The 21,668-nt window shown below is 38.9% G+C and overlaps 1 protein-coding gene across 2 annotated transcripts in view; it reads left to right on the forward strand.

The window, feature by feature from the left end:
• Window positions 1-5,220: 5,220 nt before the first annotated feature.
• Window positions 5,221-21,668, forward strand: part of CCDC36 (coiled-coil domain containing 36) — a 28,218-nt gene continuing 11,770 nt past the window's right edge. Inside the window, exons 1-4 of one of the 2 annotated variants that reach the window (XM_027523271.1) lie at window positions 5,221-5,270; window positions 9,827-9,898; window positions 14,557-14,731; window positions 16,098-16,261. In XM_027523271.1, coding sequence (XP_027379072.1) covers window positions 9,843-9,898; window positions 14,557-14,731; window positions 16,098-16,261 — 395 coding nt within the window. In that variant the 5' untranslated portion in view covers window positions 5,221-5,270; window positions 9,827-9,842. Of the gene's footprint in view, window positions 5,271-8,352; window positions 9,899-14,556; window positions 14,732-16,097; window positions 16,262-21,668 lie in introns of those variants that run through there. The other variant, XM_027523272.1, reaches the window with a different exon arrangement.

The following is a 21,668-nucleotide window of genomic DNA, read 5'->3' on the forward strand; positions in this document are numbered from 1 at the left end:
TCTTATATATAGAAACATATAAGGCTTCACAGTGGAGTCTGATGAACTCACAATGAAATAGCAAAGAACATTTTAGAGGCAAATCCTGTATTTTTAAAACTGTAACCATACTGCCAGGGATATAAATTTAGAATATATTTCATGGAGTCAGAAGCAATGCTAAAGGGACTGGTGGCTCTTAGGATAAAAATGCTGCTTCAGAATAAGGCTCCGTCAAGTTCTCAGGAGTTTGTGGTAACCGAGAACAGTAACTGTTGGCAGGTCAATGTTACAAGGTCCCAAGTGAAGGAGGAGAGAGCATAACGGTGGAGCAAAAGCAGCAGCATGAAAATATCTGACACCATGGTTCCATTCCAAGCTAGCCTTAGGCAGATTATTCTCTCTCTCATTTATAACATAGGCATGTGAACATTTCACTCCCTTTTCTAACATGAAGAAGCTGGTGATGAGCCTCTAAAAATGTGCCAGTGAAAAGTTCAACAACGGGAAACACTCAGTAGGGCTTGTGTCATTGGCACAAGCCCTACTAGCCAGAAAATCCACCCTATTAGTATAGTTACTCTGGAGATCCCCTCCCACATGTATTCACAACTACAGGAAGTTCATTGCTATATCTGTATAGGGGAAGAACTATAAAAAGGCTGAATGGTTAGAGCACAATGAGAAAACTGGCCTATAATTACACAATAAAATATTGGAGTTGCCATAAATCGGCTACAGATACTTGAATCCATAGAGATAAATCTTAAAAATGGTAAGTCAAGTAGTTGTAGAGGGAATTCCCTGGCAGTACAGTGGTTAGGAGTTGGCGCTTTCACTGCCAAGGGCCCAGGTTCAATCCCTCATAGGGAACTAAGATCCCACAAAAGGTGAGATATGGCCAAAAAAACAAACAAAAAATTGTATAATTTGACACAATTTGATTTATGTATATACCTACGAAACATAACCACGATCAAGAAGCAAGCATATCTTTCACCCTCAACTTTATTTTTGCCCATTGGTATTCCTTCTCTAGGGCATTCATTGGCCTCAGGCAACTGCTGAGGCTGTCTTTCTATTATGATAGATTAATTTGCATTTTCTAGAACTTTATGTAAATGGAATCATTCAGTATGTGTTCTTTTGTGAATTTGTCTTCTCACTCAGTATAATTATTTTGAGAACTATCCATGTCATTGTACCTGTCAGCTGTTTATTCCTTTTTATTGCTTAGTAGTTTTCCATTGTGTAGATGTGCCAAATCTCTCCTCTTGCTCTTTTTTTTAATAATTTATTTTTTTAAATAGGTTTAATCTTTTAATTTTAGGCTCTCTGAAAAATGGAGCAGAATGTCCACAGATTTCTCATATACTTTCTGCTCCCACACATGTGTACATTTATTATAAATGTTGATCCAAGATCAACGCATCATTATCACCCAAAGTCCAAAGATTACCTTAGAGTTCACTTCTGGTGAGTTACCTTCTATGGATTTGGACAAATGTATAATACATAATGATGTGTATGCACCATTATATTAGGTTGGTGCAAAAGTAATTGAAGTTTTGCATTGCTGAAAGTTGCCATTTGATATTGGAATACATTTTAAAATAAATGTGGTTGTTATACATCATTTTAATATGTATTTCTTCCTTTATGTGTTTTTGCTAATGACTTATTGTCATTTATTTTATATTTATTTTAGACCAGGGAAATGATGTCAGATAAGAAGCAAATTCGAGCAATTTTCTAACTCGAGTTCAAAATGGTTTGTAAAGCAGCAGACACAAGATCAATGATGCATTTGGCCCAGGAACTGCTAATGAACGTACAGTGCAGTGGTGGTTTAAGAAGATTTGCAAAAGAGACAAGACCCTTGAGGATGAGGAGCACACTGGTCGGCCAGCAGAAGTTGGTAACTACTAACCAAGAGCAATCATCAAAGCTGATCTTCTCACAACTACATGAGAAGTTGCCCAAGAACTCAACATTAACCAATCTATGGTCATTTGGCATTTGGCATTTGGCAAATTGGAAAGGTGAAAAAGCTGGATAAGTGGGTGCCTCATGAGTTGACTGAAAATTTAAAAAAAAAATAGTTTTGAAGGGTCATCTTCTCTTATGCTATGCAACAACCACAAACCATTTCTCAGATTGTGACATGTGACAAAAGTGGGATTTTATATGACAACTGGCAACAACCTGCTCAGTGACTGGACCGAGAAGAAGCTCCAAAGCTCTTTTTAAAGCCAAACTTGCACCAAAAGAAAGGTCATGATCCCTGTTTGGTGATCTGCTGATGGTTTAATCCACTACAGCTTTCTGAATGCCAGTGAAACCATGACATTTGAGAAGTATTCTCAACAAATCAATGAGATGCACCAAAACCTACAATGCCTGTGGCAATGGTCAACAGAAAGGGTCCAATTCTTCTCCACAGCACCTGACTGCACATCACACAAACAATGCTTCAAAAGCTGAACAATTTGGGCTATGAAATTTTGCCTCATTGGCCATATTTACCTGACCTCTTGCCAACTGACTACCACTTCAAGCATCTTGACAACTTTTTGCAGGGAAAATGCTTCCACAACCAGCAGGAGGCAGAAAATGCTTTCCAAGAGTTCCTCAATTCCTGAAGCATGGATTTTTATGCTACAGGAATAAACACACATTTCTTATTGGCAGAATTATGTTGATTGTAATGGCTCCTATTTCAATGAATAAAGATGTGCCTGAGCCTAGTTATGATTTAAAGTTCACAGTCCAAAACTGAAGTAACATTTGCACCAACCTAATAGTATCATACACAATAGTTTCACTGCCCTAAAAATCCTCTGTGCTTCACTTATTCAACCCTCCCGCCCACTGTAGGCCCTGGCAACTAGTGATCTTTTTACTATCTTCATAGTTTTGCCTTTTCCAGAACGTCATACAGTTGGAATCCTGCAGTAGGTAGCCTTTTCAAGATTGGTCTCTTTCATTTAGTAAATAAAATGTATTTAAGTTTCCTCCATGTCTTTTCATAGCTTAATGGATAACTCTTTCTTAGTCCTGAATAATATTTCATTGTCTGGATGTACTACAGTTTATTTATCCATTTACCTACTGAAGATGAAATCTCAGTTGCTTCCAAGTTTTGGCAATTATGAATAAAGCTGTTATAAATATCTATGTGCAGGTTTTTCTGCATGCATACATTTTCAACTTTTTTGGGTAAATACCAAAGAGCATGATTGATGGATCATTGGTAAGAGTAAGTTTAGTTTGTTTGTTTTTTTTTTAACTCAAATCTGGCTATATTTCACTCCAAAATGCTGTGTATGACTATTATTTTCTGTTTACAGTTGATCTGAGTTCCATTTCATTTGTGGTTATACAAAACTACCTGGCATTCATTGAGCACAGACATAATGACAGGGCAGACAGATGATCCAGAAATGCGGACACCCAAAATAAATGACCCTGGGGTCAAAAATTGGCCTGTGGATACTGATATCCTTCTAAGAACTCAAAAGAGAATAAACTTATTCAAACTGCCGTTCCCTCCTGTTTCTTTCCCAAATTTAATAAATACAATGATACACATAAAAATTATTCTCAGCAGAACCTCTTAGACGTTAATGCAAGTCAAATTCTATGACAGCCAACATCAACAGATCTTTTAATGGAGCTAGAATTTCACACAGTTAAATGCTGCTTAAAGTAAGTGGGCCTACCATTAAAGCTATGTCTGTGGCAGTGATCTGACCTACAATCACTTCAATATACCTTTTCATTTTTATCAGGTAAACCTCTCAGGAGGGGACTATGACAAAGGGGGAAAAAAATTCTAAACAATGTACTTTACCTAAGCTCAGTGTGATTCCAACAGTTACTCAGTGTGACTATCACTGCATTATTTTTCAAGAAATACTGAAAACTTTCAGCAACTACAGTCTGTATTTCTAAGGTTCAATGAAGAAGTGAAGTCGCTCGGTCGTATTCGACTCTTTGCGACCCCATGGACTGTAGCCTACCAGGCTCAACCCATGGGATTCTCCAGGCAAGAATACTGGCGTGGATTGCCATTTCCTTCTCCATAAGTTTAGTTTTATAAGAAACTGTCAAAACGTACTCTGAAGTGGCTGTACATTCAGCATTCCCATCAGCAATGGATGAGAGTTCCTGTTGCTCCACGTCCTCACCAGCATTTTGTGTTGCCAGCTTCTGGGTTTTGGCAATTCTTTTTGTTGCTGGGAAAGATTGAAGGCAAGAGGAGAAGGGGGTGACAGAGGACGAGATGGCTGGATGGCATCACCAACTCAACGGACCTGAGTTTGAGCAAACTCCAGGAGATAGTGAAGGACAGGGAAACCTGGTGTGCTACAGTCCATGGGGGTCACAAAGAGTCAGACATGACTGAGTACTTGGACAACTGGTGCACAGTGGTATCTTTTGTTTATTTATTTTGTTTCTCTAATGACATACACTGTTGAACATTTTTCCTGTTTATTTGCCATCGGTGTATCTTCTCTGGAGAGGTGTTCTATCTTCAAAGTTTTTTCCTATTGTTGAATATTTTGAAATACATTTTATGTACCAGTCTTTTATCAGCTAAGTCTTTTGAAACCACATACCAATCAGGTTTTTGTCCCCTCTACATTACTAAAACTGCTCCTGTCAAGGTCACCAATAGTTAATTCTCATTTTCCTTGATTCATTAGCAGCATCTGACACTTAACTTCCTCTTTGATGGATGGTCCTGGAGGCTTCCACAACTCCTCAGTCACTGCTGTGTTCCTCCCCTATCCCTAACCACTCCTACTCTGACTCTTTTGCTGCTTTTTCCTCATTGAAGCCTCTAAACTTTGCGTGTCTTGGGACTCAATACAATCTGTTTTCCATTCATACTCCTTCATTGGTGATCTCAAGCCACTTCACGGCTTAGACAGCCATCTATAACTATCTGAGAGCGTCTGCATCAGCGAGGGGATTCAGGGCAAGGTGTGGGTGGACAGCAGGGTATGAGTATGCAGGTGTGAGGGTCCATCTCGTCAGGTGTGTGTAGGCTGGGTGTTGCACAGCAGTATGTGGTGAAATGTAGGTCAGCGAACCTGGCCCAAGATTAAAGGCTTCACAAACTATTAGGACCGTTAAAACCGTTAGCAGCTTGCTGTGGCAGGAGCGGGCCCAGGGGAAGGGAAGTAACTCTCATTGGTCAGAGCGCATCCTGGGGGCGTGGCCACACAGCTTAGGCAACCTCCTCGGGACCAAGCGGCCTCTAGATCAGGCGCGTGCCCTCAGAGGTGGAGGCCGGAGGGGGTTGGGCAGGGCAGGCTGGAGTGTGGTGGGTGGGGGGTGGGGAGTCGGGGGATGGAGGATGGGGGGGGTCGGAGGACGGGGGACGGGGGCAGGGGGGTCGTCGGGGGACGCGGGGGGCGGGGTGGTCGGGGGATGGGAGGTGGGGGTGTGGTGTTGGGATTAGGGTTAGCCCTTTCTTTCTCTGTGAGGAAAGACCACCCTGGCTCTTCAAGGGACTTGACTTCAGCTTCCCTGGGGAGCTGTTTTCCTCAGGTTCTTTGGGGACGAAGGCTTCCCGGCCTGCCTCAGAGACCAGGAAGAGAGTCCGCCCCCGAAGTCAGGGTGAACCGGAACCCAGGGAAACCCACTGGGATTGGTTATTGATTATTATGACGGGAAATCCCTTGGAGGGGTCTGGAAAGGACAAGGAATGACTTATTTAGTCTACGATCCCAGAGCATGTCTCCTGGTAGAAGAGACTGAAAATGAGAAAGAGCGACTGAACCGAGGTTGAGGCAGGCCTGGTGGAGGCCAGAAAAACAGACTAGTTTTCCCTGTGGCCAAGTAGGGGCACTTGGAGGACCCTGCACTGCGATCTCAGGATTCTCTTAGTTGAAGATGAGGTCAGATGGGAGGGCTTGGAGCCCCTTAGGACACACCCTCTTCAGCCCCATATATTCCTCCCTGCACATAACCATGCCAAGGCCCTTCTTGTGGAAATAGTCACTTGCACTGAAACCTTTCCCTTCCTTTTCTGCTTCCTTTAATGGGATTGGAGGATGAGAGAGGGAGGGAACTCAGCCCCTGTAAGGTGTTAATATGTGCATTTCAATTTTCATTTACCTTAAAATAGCTAAGGTCCAACTAAGAATGACTACCTCTTCATTACTAATGTTATACTAGTATCTGTGAGGAGAGGGATTTTTGTAGATGGGATTTCTACCCTCTGAGAATATAAAAGCATGTATACAGATAGCATGGTGACAGGTGAATGCACAGAGGACAGGTAAACTGAGATCTTGGCACATAAAGCACCAGGTGGCTGTTAAGCACAATTGGTATAACCATAGAATTTCTAAAACCATATTTAAGAAACCTCTTAAGAGTAAGTTAGGTCTGGAACCTGGGGAGTAGTTATTCTAAACCGCAAACAACAGGTTATATAAATTACTCTATCAGCATAAACAGAAGTGAAAAACAATAGAGGATTTATCATCTATATGTAGTTATAAGGACCTTGTTAAAAAAAAAATGACCTTGTAGTGATATGTGTAAAAGTGTCTAGATTCTAAATCTACACTTTAGATGGAGGAAATTCTGCTAGTGTGGATGGAAGAAAAAAAACACAGACTATCAAAAAAACTCGGACATACACACCCCATAGACTGTAGCTCGCAAGGCTGCTCTGTCCATGGAATTCTCCAGGCAAAAATACTGGAGTGGGTTGCCATTTCCTACTCCAGGAGATCTTCCGGACCCAGGAATCCAACCCAGGTCTCTCCTGCATTGCAGGCAGATTCTTTACCATCTGAGCCACCAGGGACCCCCAAACATGAAGATCAGGAATCCCATATTTACTTTATCTCCTTTATTAAAATATATAATAAAGTCTGTGATGATCCAGGGACTTAAATGTAATAATTGAAAACAATGTGTTTTAAATTTATGGATATTTGGAAAGTTTTGCTCCATTGTCCTAATTTAGTTCCCATTTACTCATTTAATAATATTTTGTATTATTTGCTAGCACTTATTATTTGCTATGCACAATTTGTAGATTTTGAGGGTATAGCAGTGAACAAAACAGACAAAAATTCCTATCTTCAAAGAGCTTAAAACTACATTCTGGTAGGCATGGGTGTGCATGGTGAGAGACAAAATATGATAAATTAATAAAATATATATTAGGATGATAGGGTAGAGAAAAAGCAGGGAAAAGACATAGTGATGATGATGATGATGATGATGATGATGGTTTTGGCCTCACCACTTGGCATGCAGGATCCTAGTTCCCTGACCAGGGATAGAACCTGTGCTCCCTGTAGTGGAAGCTCAGAGTCCTAACCATTGGACAGCCAGGGAATTCCCATATAAGGGCTTTTGTGTTTCTTTTACTGTGAACCATTGGCTCAGATGTCCTGACCATTTTCTGTAAGATTTGTAGTGTGATACAAAATTTTCTTTTTAAAAATGTTATGTAGTCAGATTTGTCAGTTTTTTTCTTCTGGACTTTTTGAGTCAAAGTTTTCCCCACTTCCAGGCTATAGAGAAATTTACGTTTCCTCCACTCCAGTGCTTTTATGGTTTCATATTTATTTTATCTCTGATTCATTTGTAATATTTTGTGACATATGGTGAACAGACTAGATCTGATTTTTTTTGATATATCTATTCAGTTATCCCAAGTCTACTTTAAAATGTTTATCTCTCCCCAACAAATCTGAGATACTACCTTTATCATAAACATACATTTCCATTTCAGAAAGATTTATTGCTCTGTTCTACTGGTTTGTCTATCTAGTCCTGTGCTAATTTATGTGATGAGATGTGAGGAAGCATCTTGCATTGTTCCTGATTTTAGTGGGAGCGTTTTTAGTTTCTGACCATTAAGTGTAATGTTAGCACAATATTGTAAATCAACTATGCCCCAATGAAAAATTTTTTTAAAAGGATGATGTTAACTTTGGGTTTGGGGGTAGATGTTTTCTATAAAGTTGAGGAAATTTCTGTTTTTTTACTTTGCTGAGAGTTTTTATCATGAATGGGTGTTGGATTTTATCAAACGCTTTTTTGTATCAATATGGTTGTATACTTTTTCTTCTTTAGCCTGTTGATGCAATGAATTAGCAGTTCAGTTCAGTCTCTCAGTCCTGTCTGACTCTGCGGCCCCATGGACTGCAGGATGCCAGGCCTCCCTGTCCATCACCAACTCCTCGAGTTTACTCACACTCATGTCCATTGAGCCGGTGATGCCATCCAACCATCTCATCCTCTGTCATCCCCTTCTCCTCCTGCTTTCAATTTTTCCCAGCATCAGGGTCTTTTCCAATGAGTCAGGTCTTCGCATCAGGTGGCCAAAATATTAGAGTTTCAACTTCAATATCAGTCCTATAATCCTAATGGATTATATTAATTGATTTTCAAATGCTGAACTAGCCCTGTTTGCATCTCCTGTTGTGTATAATTCTTTCTATGCATTGTTGGATTCAATTTGCTAATAATTTGATGAGGACTTTGCATCTATGTTCATGAGAGACACTGGTCTGTAGTCTTCTTTTTTTGTAATGTCTTTGGTTATATTATTAGCATAATGCTGGCCTCATAGAATGAGCTAGAAAGTGTCCCTTCTGCTACCTCTTGGGTGAGGTTATACAGAATTAGTATGGTTTTGTCTATAAATGAATTGGTAGAATTTACCTGTGAACCCATCTGGACAATATTGCCAGTTTTTAAAATGAATTTTCTTCAGTTTTCATCTCAATGATCTAGCATATTTATCAAGAATTATTTAGAATTTGAGCTAATTATTTAGCCTATCTGAATCTTCACAAGCTTTTAAATGGGGATAACAAGATCTGCCTCACAAAATCATTAAGCTTATATTCTGCAATGTGTCCAGCACTGTGCCTAGCACACAGTAGATACTGTGAAAGTAGTACTACCTTTAGCCCCTTGATTCTGTGGTCTATTGACTTAACTTTCTTGCAAAACAAATGCTTATAAACACACAAATGTGTGTAATGTTTTAGAAAGTTAGAAAACTTCAGTGTAATACATTTCTCTAAACAAGGTTAAATTATATTAATGTATACCAAACTACCTGTATTTGTTCAGAACTTATGCTTCATCTTATCTAGATCTATAGTGGGGATCTCATATGTGTGGGTATCATTTTCTGATGCTCTCAGTGGTAATATACAATCTGATACATATGAATGTTCTGTGGGATCAAGGAGACAAAATTGAAAATTGGGCTTGTTTCATAAAATCCAGGCACTATGATCATCATATGAACTGTATTATGTAGTATGTTAGATTGGCAGTGAGCGGAATAGGAAACTGCTGTAAGAGGTGTGGGAAGACACTTTTGCCCATAGCACTTATTCTTCAACCAGCTTCTTACTGCCTAAATTCCACAGCTTTCTTGGCATTCCAATATCCTATGGGCTGAGAAGAACCAGTCTTTTCGGGAAAGGTTATAGATTAAGTCATTCTTTGTATCAGGCAATGAAAGAGGGGTTTATTGGTCTTTTTCTAAAAGCAGATTATTAGTAGAGGTGGCAGAACAAGAAACAAGAAAGCAAAGGATGGCAGGCAAATTTACTTTTTTACAGGTGGCTGGGTTTGGGCTCTGATATTGCGGGGAATTTGCATGCAATTTAACTGCAAGGAAAAAAAAACACAAAACCTATTTCTGGCAGATATGTAATGGGAATTTTCACCAACTGGATGAGAATATAACTGCTGAAATGCCCTCATCTACATATAACAGTCACTGTAAAGTAATCTTTGGAAAAGTACTGTATTAACCTTTTAAATGAATGTTCCTCTCTTTTTAAAGGGAATAATCATAAGACATGAATTTTAATGTCTGGAATATCAAAGATATGTTCAGTATCCCCTCAGGCTCTGGGTAAGTTTTCTGGTTATGTATTCTTCTACTTGAGAAGATTGATTTCATGAAAACAGGCTCCCTTTCGTATGGGTTTATAGTAATAGAGTTACCCCATATAGCTTCTTCCCCTCGGTTGTCAGCACTGTAACCCCCTCATACTGTCTTCTCCCTTTGCCTATTTTCTGATTATAAAATTAATATCAATTCAGCTATGTGTGCTAATTGAACAATGACTGTCCAGCACCAGACCTAGGGACTATGAGGCCTGTGAGAGTTAGACATGGTCCAACATCTAGAAACTCTAACCTCATTTGGAGCAATTGCTATTGAAACAGCAAGGAGCAAACTCAAGACAATGTATTCAGCTGTATCGTACAATTTGTAGGTAACCACTCCAACTGCTAACAGGCCTCATTGAAATATTGTTCCCTCTACCACTCCGCTGAAGTACTTAGATTGGTGTCCTCTAGCCATGCAGAAGGGCCTGCTATTGCTAGTTTGGTGGGTGTGCCCCAGAAGTGGTATATATGGAGGGATTTCCAATTGTTTTTGGCATGCTTTAATCTTTGAATAGTTTTTTTTCCTCCTAACACCTTCCTAAAGACAGCAAAAAACCTAAAACATTGTTCTTTTTGTTTTTTCCTTGAAAAGAAAAAAAAGGCTTACAGTTGATACAGAGTAGGGGAAAAAATATATGTTTAATTCCAGATCGTAGCTTGAAGATACAAATCCTACATGACTTCTGTAGGCTCACAGAGCTGTTTCTTTTCCAGCCCAGCTAATTATTCTCTTTGACCTAAGAACGGAGTCACAGAGAGCTATTTAGCTATTTTGAGCAATGATTATGCAAACCATATTATAATATATGTGTGTAGCCCATTACCTTAGCTAATCTTAGAAAATGATTCTATGAGTCAAAATAATTTCTCTTCTCTGTTCTGAACAAGTAGGGTTTATTTCTTTCTTGTATTAATATATAATGATTCCTTTGGCTTAGAATATGTACTTATGTGCTATCTATTTTAAATTTAGCATTTGGAAAAGGAATGATCTGCCTGTGTGTTTTAATGAAAAGGATGTTTTCTTGGGTTATACAACAGCATTAAGTAACATAAACTGTTATTGAGATGTCTTTCAAGTAAAAACTTGAAGACTATATGTTTGTCTATCCACTTATGTGCTATCTCTGTGTAGACTCAGTACACTGTATTCAAGTGTGATTGTATCATTATCAATATCATTATCCCCTTCAAATGTGAGATTTAGACTGGCATAGGTATCCATGGGAAGCAAGTTGGGGGTCCACAGCTAGAAGTATATAAAACAATCAAGGATAAGACACTAAAGTGTAAAAGGGAATAATACAGTGCTTAATGGATCTTTCTGTGTGCAAATCTGAGTTGATCATATTCTTCAGTCTGTATGAGACCTATATTAGTCTGCTTGGGTTGCCACAACAAAGTACAATAAACTGGATGGCTTAAACAACAAAAAGTTATTTTCTCACAGTTCTGGAGATTGAAAAGTCTTAGAACTGAAAGTCCTATGCCAGCATGATTGGTTTTTGGTGAAGACTCCCTTCTTGGCTTGCAGACAATTGCCTTTTTCTGTGTCCTCATATGATGGAGAAAGAATGAGGGTAAGCTCTTTGGTGTCTGTTCTTATCAGGACACTAATCTCATCAGGAGGGTCCCATCCTCCTTACTTCAGTCGCTCAGTTGTGTCCGACTCTTTGCGACCCCATGAATCGCAGCACGCCAGGCCTCCCTGTCCATCACCAACTCCCGGAGTTCACTCAGACTCACGTCCATCAAGTCAGTGATGCCATCCAGCCATCTCATCCTCTGTCATCCCCTTCTCCTGCCCCCAATCCCTCCCAGCATCAGAGTCTTCCAATGAGTCAACTCTTCGCATGAGGTGGCCAAAGTACTAGAGTTTCAGCTTTAGCATCATGCCTTCCAAAGAAATCCCAGGGCTGATCTCCTTCAGAATGGACTGGTTGGATCTCCTTGCAGTCCAAGGGACTCTCAAGAGTCTTCTCCAACACCACAGTTTAAAAGCATCAATTCTTCAGCGCTCAGCCTTCTTCACAGTCCCACTCTCACATCCATACATGACCACTGGAAAAACCATAGCCTTGACTAGACGGACCTTTGTTGGCAAAGTAATGTCTCTGCTTTTGAATATGCTATCTAGGTTGGTCATAACTTTCCTTCCAAGGAGTAAGCGTCTTTTAATTTCATGGCTGCAGTCACCATCTGCAGTGATTTTGGAGCCCAAAAAAATAAAGTCTGACACTATTTCCACTGTTTCCCCATCTATTTCCCATGAAGTGATGGGACTGGATGCCATGATCTTTGTTTTCTGAATGTTGAGCTTTAAGCCAACTTTTTCGCTCTCCACTTTCACTTTCATCAAGAGGCTTTTTAGTTCCTCTTCACTTTCTGCCATATGGATGGTGTCATCTGCATATCTGAGGTTATTGATATTTCTCCCAGCAATCTTGATTCCAGCTTGTGCTTCTTCCAGCCCAGCATTTCTCATGATGTACTCTGCATATAAGTTAAATACGCAGGGTGACAATATACAGCCTTGCCGTACTCCTTTTCCTATTTGGAACCAGTCTGTTGTTCCATGTCCAATTCTAACTGTTGTTTCCTGACCTGCATACAAGTTTCTCAAAAGGCAGATCAGGTGGTCTGGTATTCCCATCTCTTTCAGAATTTTCCACAGTTTATTGTGATCCACACAGTCAAAGGCTTTGGCATAGTCAATAAAGCAGAAATAGATGTTTTTCTGGAACTCTCTTGCTTTTTCCATGATCCAGCAGATGTTGGCAATTTGATCTCTGGTTCCTCTGCCTTTTCTAAAACCAGCTTGAACATCTGGAAGTTCACGGTTCACGTATTGCTGAAGCCTGGCTTGGAGAATTTTAAGCATTACTTTACTAGCATGTGAGATGAGTGCAATTGTGTGGTAGTTTGAGCATTCTTTGGCATTGCCTTTCTTTGGGATTAGAATGAAAACTGACCTTTTCCAGTCCTGTGGCCACTGCTGAGTTTTCCAAATTTGCTGGCATATTGAGTGCAGCACTTTCACAGCATCATGTTTCAGGATTTGAAATAGCTCAACTGGAATTCCATCACCTCCACTAGCTTTGCTCGTAGTGATGCTTTCTAAGGCCCACTTGACTTCACATTCCAGGATGCCTGGCTCTAGGTGAGTGATCACACCATCGTGATTATCTTGGTCGTGAAGATCTTTTTTGTACGGTTCTTCTGTGTATTCCTGCCACCTCTTCTTAATATCTTCTGCTTCTGTTAGGTCCATACCATTTCTGTCCTTTATCGAGCTCATCTTTGAATGAAATGTTCCCTTGGTATCTCTAATTTTCATGAAGAGATCTCTAGTCTTTCCCATTCTGTTGTTTTGCTCTATTTCTTTGCATTGATCTCTGAGGAAGGCTTTCTTATCTCTTCTTGCTATTCTTTGGAACTCTGCATTCAGATGCTTATATCTTTCCTTTTCTCCTTGCTTTTCGCTTCTCTTCTTTTCACAGCTATTTTAAGACCTCCTCAGACAGCCATTTTGCCTTTTTGCATTTCTTTTCCATGGGGATGGTCTTGATCCCTGTCTCCTGTACAATGTCACGAACCTCCGTCCATAGTTTTTTTTTTTTTTTCCGTCCATAGTTCATCAGGCACTCTATCTATCAGATCTAGTCCCTTAAATATATTTCTCACTTCCACTGTATAATCATAAGGGATTTGATTTAGGTCATACCTGAATGGTCTAGTGGTTTTCCCTACTTTCTTCAATTTAAGTCTGAATTTGGCAATAAGGAGTTCATGATCTGAGCCACAGTCAACTCCTGGTCTTGTTTTTTTTGACTATATAGAGCTTCTCCATCTTTGGCTGCAAAGAATATAATCAATCTGATTTCGGTGTTTCAACATAAATTTTGGGAGGACACACACATTCAGTCCGTATCTAGGTCTATATTGTGATTGTGTATTATAGCGTCTTCTCTCCCTCCAGTCCTGCTCCTTTCCTTCCCGACAGACACACATTCTAGGGGAGTTAATGTGTATCCTTCCCATTAATCTTCTACATATTCAATTGCATACTTGTTTAATATGTATGATGTAGGCTTATAAATTACATTAATACATGAGAGAGTTCATTACATTTTTATTTTTCTTCACTCAAAATTATGTTTCTGAGACTTATCCATGTAGTTATATGTAAATCTAGTTTATTAATTCTGACTACTGAATCGGTTACATGCATAAGCTGTATTTTATTTTTAATCTGTTCCCTTACTGATAAACAAATTCAACCTTTTAAAATGTTCTCTTAATCCCTAAAGATTTTCTGACCTTTGATCTCCAAAATGGTGTTAAAGCCCATAATCTTGTTGTACAAGAAATAATGGTGTTAGTCCTTAATGTTTGAATTTCCATCTGATTGTTCCAAGGTTGTTGTAATCAAAATGTCTGGCATTCATAATTTCCTTCTTTCTTTAGAGGTAGTACTGGCAGTGTGCAGGGGACTGGGAGGTCAAAAAAAAGCTAGCATTCTGCCCAGAATATTCTGAAATAATTTTGAATTATGATTTTCATTTGTTCAGGATGTTTGTCTACTTGATATACTTTTATCGTCTTGCTTAATTTCAGGGCCACTAAGTCATCTAACTGGAATAACAATCAGACTGATTACTCCAGTCTCAGTGATTCCCAGTTCCTTTTTGGATCCCAGTTCTGTCCAGAAGGTTCACAGACCCTGTCAACACCCGTGGACTCTGAAGTCCACTTGAGACATCCAAAACAGTCACAACAGAATTCTCTGGATGTGAGTTTGAATTCCAGAATTTCTCTGCACATGTTTCACAGTCATTATGGAGATAAACTGTAAAGATGACTTATTATGCTGCACTATATTTTAGAATTGTATACCTCTAAGGATCACTGCCCTAAATAGATTTGTGTTTGATTGGTGATTCATTTTACTTGGTAGTCTGAAATGGAAAACATTTAATTTGCATTTTCTTCTATTACTAAAGCAACACAGAATATTTCCAGTACTTTGACCACTCCTAGGGAGTGCCAAATATTACATGGCATTTTCTAAGGCTTGTCATATTATTGTTTGTGAATATTCAATAAGAAAAAAGAACTTTAGAAATAGGGACAAAGTAATATAAATATTATTCTATATGGACATTTTTTTCCTAAGAAACATCAGATGCTTTGTAGATTTAGTCATTAACTCCTTGAAGGAGGAGATGAGGATACTGAGGCCTAAGTTGAAGAATAAGGGCCAGAAAGTGTGAAAGTGAAAGTCACTCAGTCGTGTCCGACTCTTTGCAACCCCATGGGCTATACAGTACATGGAATTCTCCAGGCCAGAATACTGGAGTGGGTAGCCATCCCCTTCTCCAGGGGATCTTCCCAACCTAGGGATCGAACCCAGGTCTCCTGCATTGCAGGTAGATTCTTTATCAGCTGAGCCACACGGGAAGCCCAAGGGCCAGAATCTCTTGATTTTTTGGAGATCAGCTTGTTTTCTTTTGTGAGTCAGAAATATTTTTTTAAATTTATTTATTTTGGTCTAGAACCAGATTTAACTTTATACACAGACTTAACTGCATCAGATAGACTTAATAAGATTAGGTCACTACTGTAACTTAGCAAGGTATGCTCTGAGATAAGTACAAAAATTGGTATCCAGTGATGTGAAGGAGTAAGTGTACTACCTGAACGTTTCAGAGTAAGTTTTGCTTTGGAATGCAGGAAATGGCTTACCATGTGCCATTTACATTACATGTCAAACTTATCAGTAAGTCTAGTTCATCAGCAACTGAGCAACAACAACTTGAGTTAAACTTATTAATATAAAAACTTTAACACATTATCTCAACACAGCATAATTTTCTGTTGTTCCCTTTAAACTTATATAATTGATTTTAAGCCATTTTAGCTGACATTTTAAATATCTCTGGGCTGGTAAAGCAGAAATTATATTAGTAAAAAGAGTTGCTTTTCTTTAATATAATTTTCTGGTGCATATGAAATAAAAAGGAAATTCTACATGCTGCATTGGATTTTAGTATTATAGTTTGCACTTAAGTGTAACTCTGCTTTGTATAGAAAATAGTGAATGCTATAAATATTTTTATGTGTGAAAGGCTATGATGTTTTTCTTTTCCACTGAACAGAGTGAACCTAGTATTTTCACAAAGTACCAAACAAAACCCCAGCTGCTTGGAGGAGATCCAAAAGATGGAGGCTTGTTTCCTCTTCCTTTGTCTCTTGGAAAACCAAAAGGCCTCTTGGAACAGTTTGAGGAGAAAAAGAAAAGTGCAAAAGACAAATGTGACAGGTACACAAAAACCTTTCAAGTGGATGAGACAGCTTCTCTTTTCTGAGTGAAATAGCAAATGGAATGTCAGTAGTTGAATAATTCAGTTTCAGCATGATAGCATTCTTACTTTTACAGCTCATCTAGTAATTACTCTTTATTTGCTTTCTTAGGCTGCCACAGTTTTGGTGTCTCTGAATATTAAGCTAAAGGACTTCTTAGAGAAATGCAATATTCAAGTAATGTTAGGTTTATTCTGCCTAAAATTCTGTCCTTTTTCTTCAGATCATCAGACTTAGGAACTTAGTTAACATTTGTTTCAGAGTCAAGAATATAGCACATGAATTCTTAAATCATAATTCAGGCTGATTTTCTCACTTTGAAATGTTGGTATTTTTAAAGATATAGCCTAAATTTTATACATATTCTTATTTGTTTTATATATATATAATATATATATATAAGCAAATTTAGGACTATACATTAATTTGTAAATAAATAAGTTGCAGTCATTGAGGAAATTAACTTGTTCATTTCTCCATAGTAAGTTAAGAGGACATCCTTAGTTATCACAGAAATTGTAACACCCAAGCAGAAATATACTTTATTATTTCTGTCAGTAAAGATGTGTCATTTAGCATCACCACTAATGCTTTTATGTTGATTTTGTTGTTGTTCAGTTGCTCAGTCGTGTCTGACTCTTTGTGTTCCCACAGACTGTAGCCCACCAGGTTCCTCTGTCCATGGGATTTTCCAGGCAAGATTACTGGAGTGGGTTGCCATTTCCTTCTCCAGGGGATCTTCCTGATCCAGGGATAACTCATATCTCCATATCTCCTGCATTAGGAGCCAGGACTTCTTAAAGAATTCTAGATTAGGAATTCTTCAAAAGATTAGGCATATTCTCCACCGTATACCTATACTCCTTTAGTGAGAAAAGCAAAATACTCTATTTGAAGTGTTTGATTCTGCTGGTAAGTAAACATTTCCCAGATGCTGACAGATTTCTTTCCTCTAGGAATCTAGGCTCTAGGATTCATAACAATGGTACAGTACTACACGTGAGCAGGTTCCGCTCATCTTACTGCCTCAAATTAGTCTTAAGGTTTTTGTTCTCTGGGCTTTTGGATTATATTATTTTGTTTGATCACAATTTCTGTAACTAAAAAAACTTTTGGAAACATTAAGTTCTTGATATTTCTTTCTTCCCTCTCTTTCCCTCCCTTCCTTCATTTCTTTATTTCATTTTTCATTTCCTTTGCTGTTTTGGTAGTGAAATGAGTTTATTTTCTTTTCCTTTTTTTTTTTTTGTTTGCATGGCTTGTGGGATGTTAATTCCCAGACCAGGGATTGAATCGAGGCCCTCAGCATTGAGAGCGTGGAGACGTAACCACTGGACCACCAAAGAATTCCCAGAAATGAGTTTCTGTTAACAATTATTTACAAGATGGAAAAAAAAATAGTATTTATACAGAAAGAATAGATGATAAGGACACTGAAGATCCTCTTATCCATTAAAAAAATTTCAAGTTTATGATATTGATTTAAATGCTAAGCAGAAAATCATAATTTTCACAAATTCTGGCAAAAACAAACCCCATTTTAGATTGCTGTTTTCTGTCAATAAGTGCTTGTCAGAAATGTGATGAAGAGTGAGAAAAGTTTAAATGAGAGAGAGAAAGTATACCATTGTAAATCTGGAAGCAGGAAAATGATAAGGCATGGTACAGAGTTAACATAAGAGATGCTACTAATCAATAAAACATGTATTTACATATTGTGTTTTGAAAGTACATGTTTTCCCAAATGAGTAGAAAGAGCACATGAGGTTAAAAAAAATCTCACAAGAAGCCTTACTCATTCACGTTGCATTTGTTATAACTCTTTTGATAGCAAATAAACTAGCCTGGATAAAAAGGAGGATATATTAGTCCTCTTAACCAATCTGGAAGGACAGGGAATGAAATGAAATCAAAATCTGTCTCTTTTCTGTGCTTCCCTCCCCATCTATGCTTCATTCTCTCCTACTAGAGACCAGCTTCCTACTAACACAGAAAAAGAGACTCTCACCCCTTAGTTACAATTTGAAAATCCTAGTGAAAGCTTCTGATGGATTTGTTTATTTGGTTATTGAGGGGTGAGTGAAGAGGGGGGTATGACTTGAAGTTCTCATCGTAATCACTTTTTGGATGCAAAAAGAAACAATTCTCCATTAGAGGTGGATGCTGGGCATACTAGACAATGGGATGTTCATTACCCAGATTATTATTATTTTTTAATCAATCATGTTTGAGAAAACAGATTAGTCTCATAACTAATGAATAACCTAAGGAACACAAGGAAATTATAAAATGAGCCATATTCTTTCAAGATTGGGGATCACCACAGTGAAATCTGTTCATTCACTCACTCAATAAATGCTGTGCTAGGCCCAATAGGGCACACTGGGGATCCCAAGGGGAGGAATAATGGTACCTGTCTTTGAAGTTCTCAGTCTTGTTAAGGAAACAGGCATGTGATGGATAAATTAACAAGTGAGCCAGAGTTAATAGTTGTGAGCAACAGAAATAACTATTTAAATGAAAAAGGAATTTATTAAGAGGGTATTGGAATGGCTTCTGGTTCTGAGTAAGACAGAATAAGTGTATAACATCCTATTGCTCCCACTGAATGCAACCAAGCCCTGATGGTGTGCATGTAGCATCTGAGGACTCTGAAAAATAAATAGTAGCAGATAGATTAAGGAAGGGAACTTGAATTTGAAGTATGATAGCCTACCCTTAAGATTTCTGGGGTTTTGTTTTTAACCAAAATGTAAGATGTTTGCTCTGTGACAGACACTGTTAAGAAAATGAAAAGACAGGCTACAGACTGGAAAAAATATGTGCAAACCACATTTTCAACAAAGGACTTGTATCCAGAATATATCAAGAACTCTTAAAACTCAACAGTAAGAAACAAGCAACTGAATAAAAAAATGGGAAAAAATTTTAGCAGACACTTCATCAAAGAAAACATATGGATGGCAAATAAATACATGAAAAGTTTCTCAACACCATTAGCTATTTTGGAAATACAAATTAAAATCACAATGATATTACTAATATGAGCAGATGATATTACTACTCATCTATTAATGTGACTAAAAATAAAACAGACAAAATTTGACAATGCTGGGCAAGAATATAGACCAAATGGAAATCTTGCTGGTGGATATGCAAAACGATACAGCCCCTTTGGAAAAGTTTGTCAGTTTCTTATAAAATTAAACAATTTACTGTCTGCCTCTGCAGTTCTACTGCTAGATATATATCCTAGATAAATGAAAACATGTTTTCATAAAAGTCTATACAATAAAGTTTATTGTAGCCTAGTTCATAATCACCAAGAACTGGGCACAACCCAAATGCCCTTCAATGTATGAATGGATAGACTATGGTATGCCCATACAGTGGAACACTACTCAACAACACAAAGGAATGAACTATCGCTACACAGGAACACAGATGAGCCTTAAAGGCACTCAGTTCAGTTCAGCTCAGTTGCTCAGTCGTGTCTGGCTCTTTGTGACCCCATGGACTGCAGCACACCAGGCTTCCCTGTCCATCACCAACTCCCGGAGCTTGCTCAAACTCATGTCCATTGAGTCGGAGATGCCATCCAACCATCTCATCCTCTGTCATCCCCTTCTCCCGTGCCTTCAGTCTTTCCCAGCATCAGGGTCTTTTCAAATGAGTCGGCTCTTTGCATCAGGTGCCCAAAGTGTGCTTCAGCATCACCACTAATGCTTTTATGTTGATTTTGTTGTTGTTCAGTTGCTCAGTCGTGTCTGACTCTTTGTGTTCCCACAGAATGAATATTCCAATGAATATTCAGGACTGATTTCCTTGAGGATTGACTGCTTTGATCTCCTAGAAGTCCAAGGTGCTCTCAAGAGTCTTTCAAAGGCACTATGCTGAAACCAGTCCAAAGACTATATACTATATGATTCAATTTATGTGACATTCTGAGAAAAGCAAAACTATAGGGATGGGTATTAGGTCAGTGATTACCAGGGATTAGGGGTGTGGGCTGGCCTTTACCACAATGAGACAGCCTGAAGGATTTGTTTGGGGGATACTGTCTCATATCCTGGTTGTGGTGGTTGTTACATGGATCCTAAATTTGTGATAAAACTCACAGGACTGTGTACACATACATATACAAATTTCCTATGTTAATTTAAATTTTTAAAGTGTTAAACATTATTGAAAGATCTTAAGTGGTTCATTTTATTAGGATTATGTTCAACTGCATTGACATATGTACTCTCATTCTCGTAAAAATAATAGAAGTATTTAAAAGATGCTTATTTTTCTTTAATGCAAAAAATCAGCCTGAAGTGTGTGGTCCAGGGCTAGAATGGTAGCTCCATGGACCTCATGGCTCCTTCTAGAAGCGTGAATCTAGCAGATCCCTAAAGTATGATCCCTCTCAGTCCTCACAGTGCTTGGAGCTTTTATATCAGATTTCCAGACAGTTGATGGATGAAGGAAGGAAGAAGGGTATTTTCTGTTCCCTTTAGGATTTTGTTTTTCTTGGTCATGCCATGTGGCTTGCAAGATCTTAGTTCCTCAACCAGAGACTGAACTTGGGCCAACGGCAGTGAAGGCATGGAGTCATAACCACTGGATTGCCAAGGAATTCCCGAGGATGGAATGTCATCTACCTAGGTGGCAGGGCATGGCGGGTGGAGATTAGGAATCCAGTTTGCAAGGAAGAAAATGAGGCCAATTTAAGTTTTTGCCACAGTCATACAATTGCCAACAACTACCTACCATGGACAACTTTCCAAACAAAGTCTCAAAATCAGTCCCGTGCAGATTCTGCTGCCTTCTAGCCTCTGCCCAGAGTGCACTGGACCCTTCGCTCCATTGTTGTCAGTGTAGTCCACTTTCATCAATCCCATGGAGCTCCATCTTTCTACCACGAGAGCCACAGCCACCAGAGAAAGAGGTCACAGTATTTTTACCCTGACTCCCAATCTGACAAGGTGTATGTGAAAGGAGAGCCCAAGTTCAGGAAAAGCTCAGAAAGCAAGCCCTGGCACTCTCAGCCTCAAGAGGAGGAAAAGGACTCTGCTTCTTCCCAAGATCCCTGATCTGAGGAACTCCTCAAACAGTAAAGAGGATCAGATGGAGAACAACCTAAAATAAAGAAACTAGACTTTTCACTCTAAGTACAAATTTGTAAATGCTGTAGTAGAGGTTTCATCCAAATGCTTTGGGAGCCCTGAGGACAGGCTTCCAGTTCTGACTGGGGGCGTGAGGAAAAACTCCATCCAAGGGAGCACATCTAAACTGAGTAGGAGTTTTGGGCAGAGATCTTGGGTCTGTCAGATTCTCAAGTCTGCCTCTGAATCAGCTTATTCTATGAACCACCATTAACA

This window comes from Bos indicus x Bos taurus, chromosome 22 (assembly GCF_003369695.1).
Source record: "Bos indicus x Bos taurus breed Angus x Brahman F1 hybrid chromosome 22, Bos_hybrid_MaternalHap_v2.0, whole genome shotgun sequence".
Lineage (NCBI taxonomy): Eukaryota > Metazoa > Chordata > Mammalia > Artiodactyla > Bovidae > Bos > Bos indicus x Bos taurus.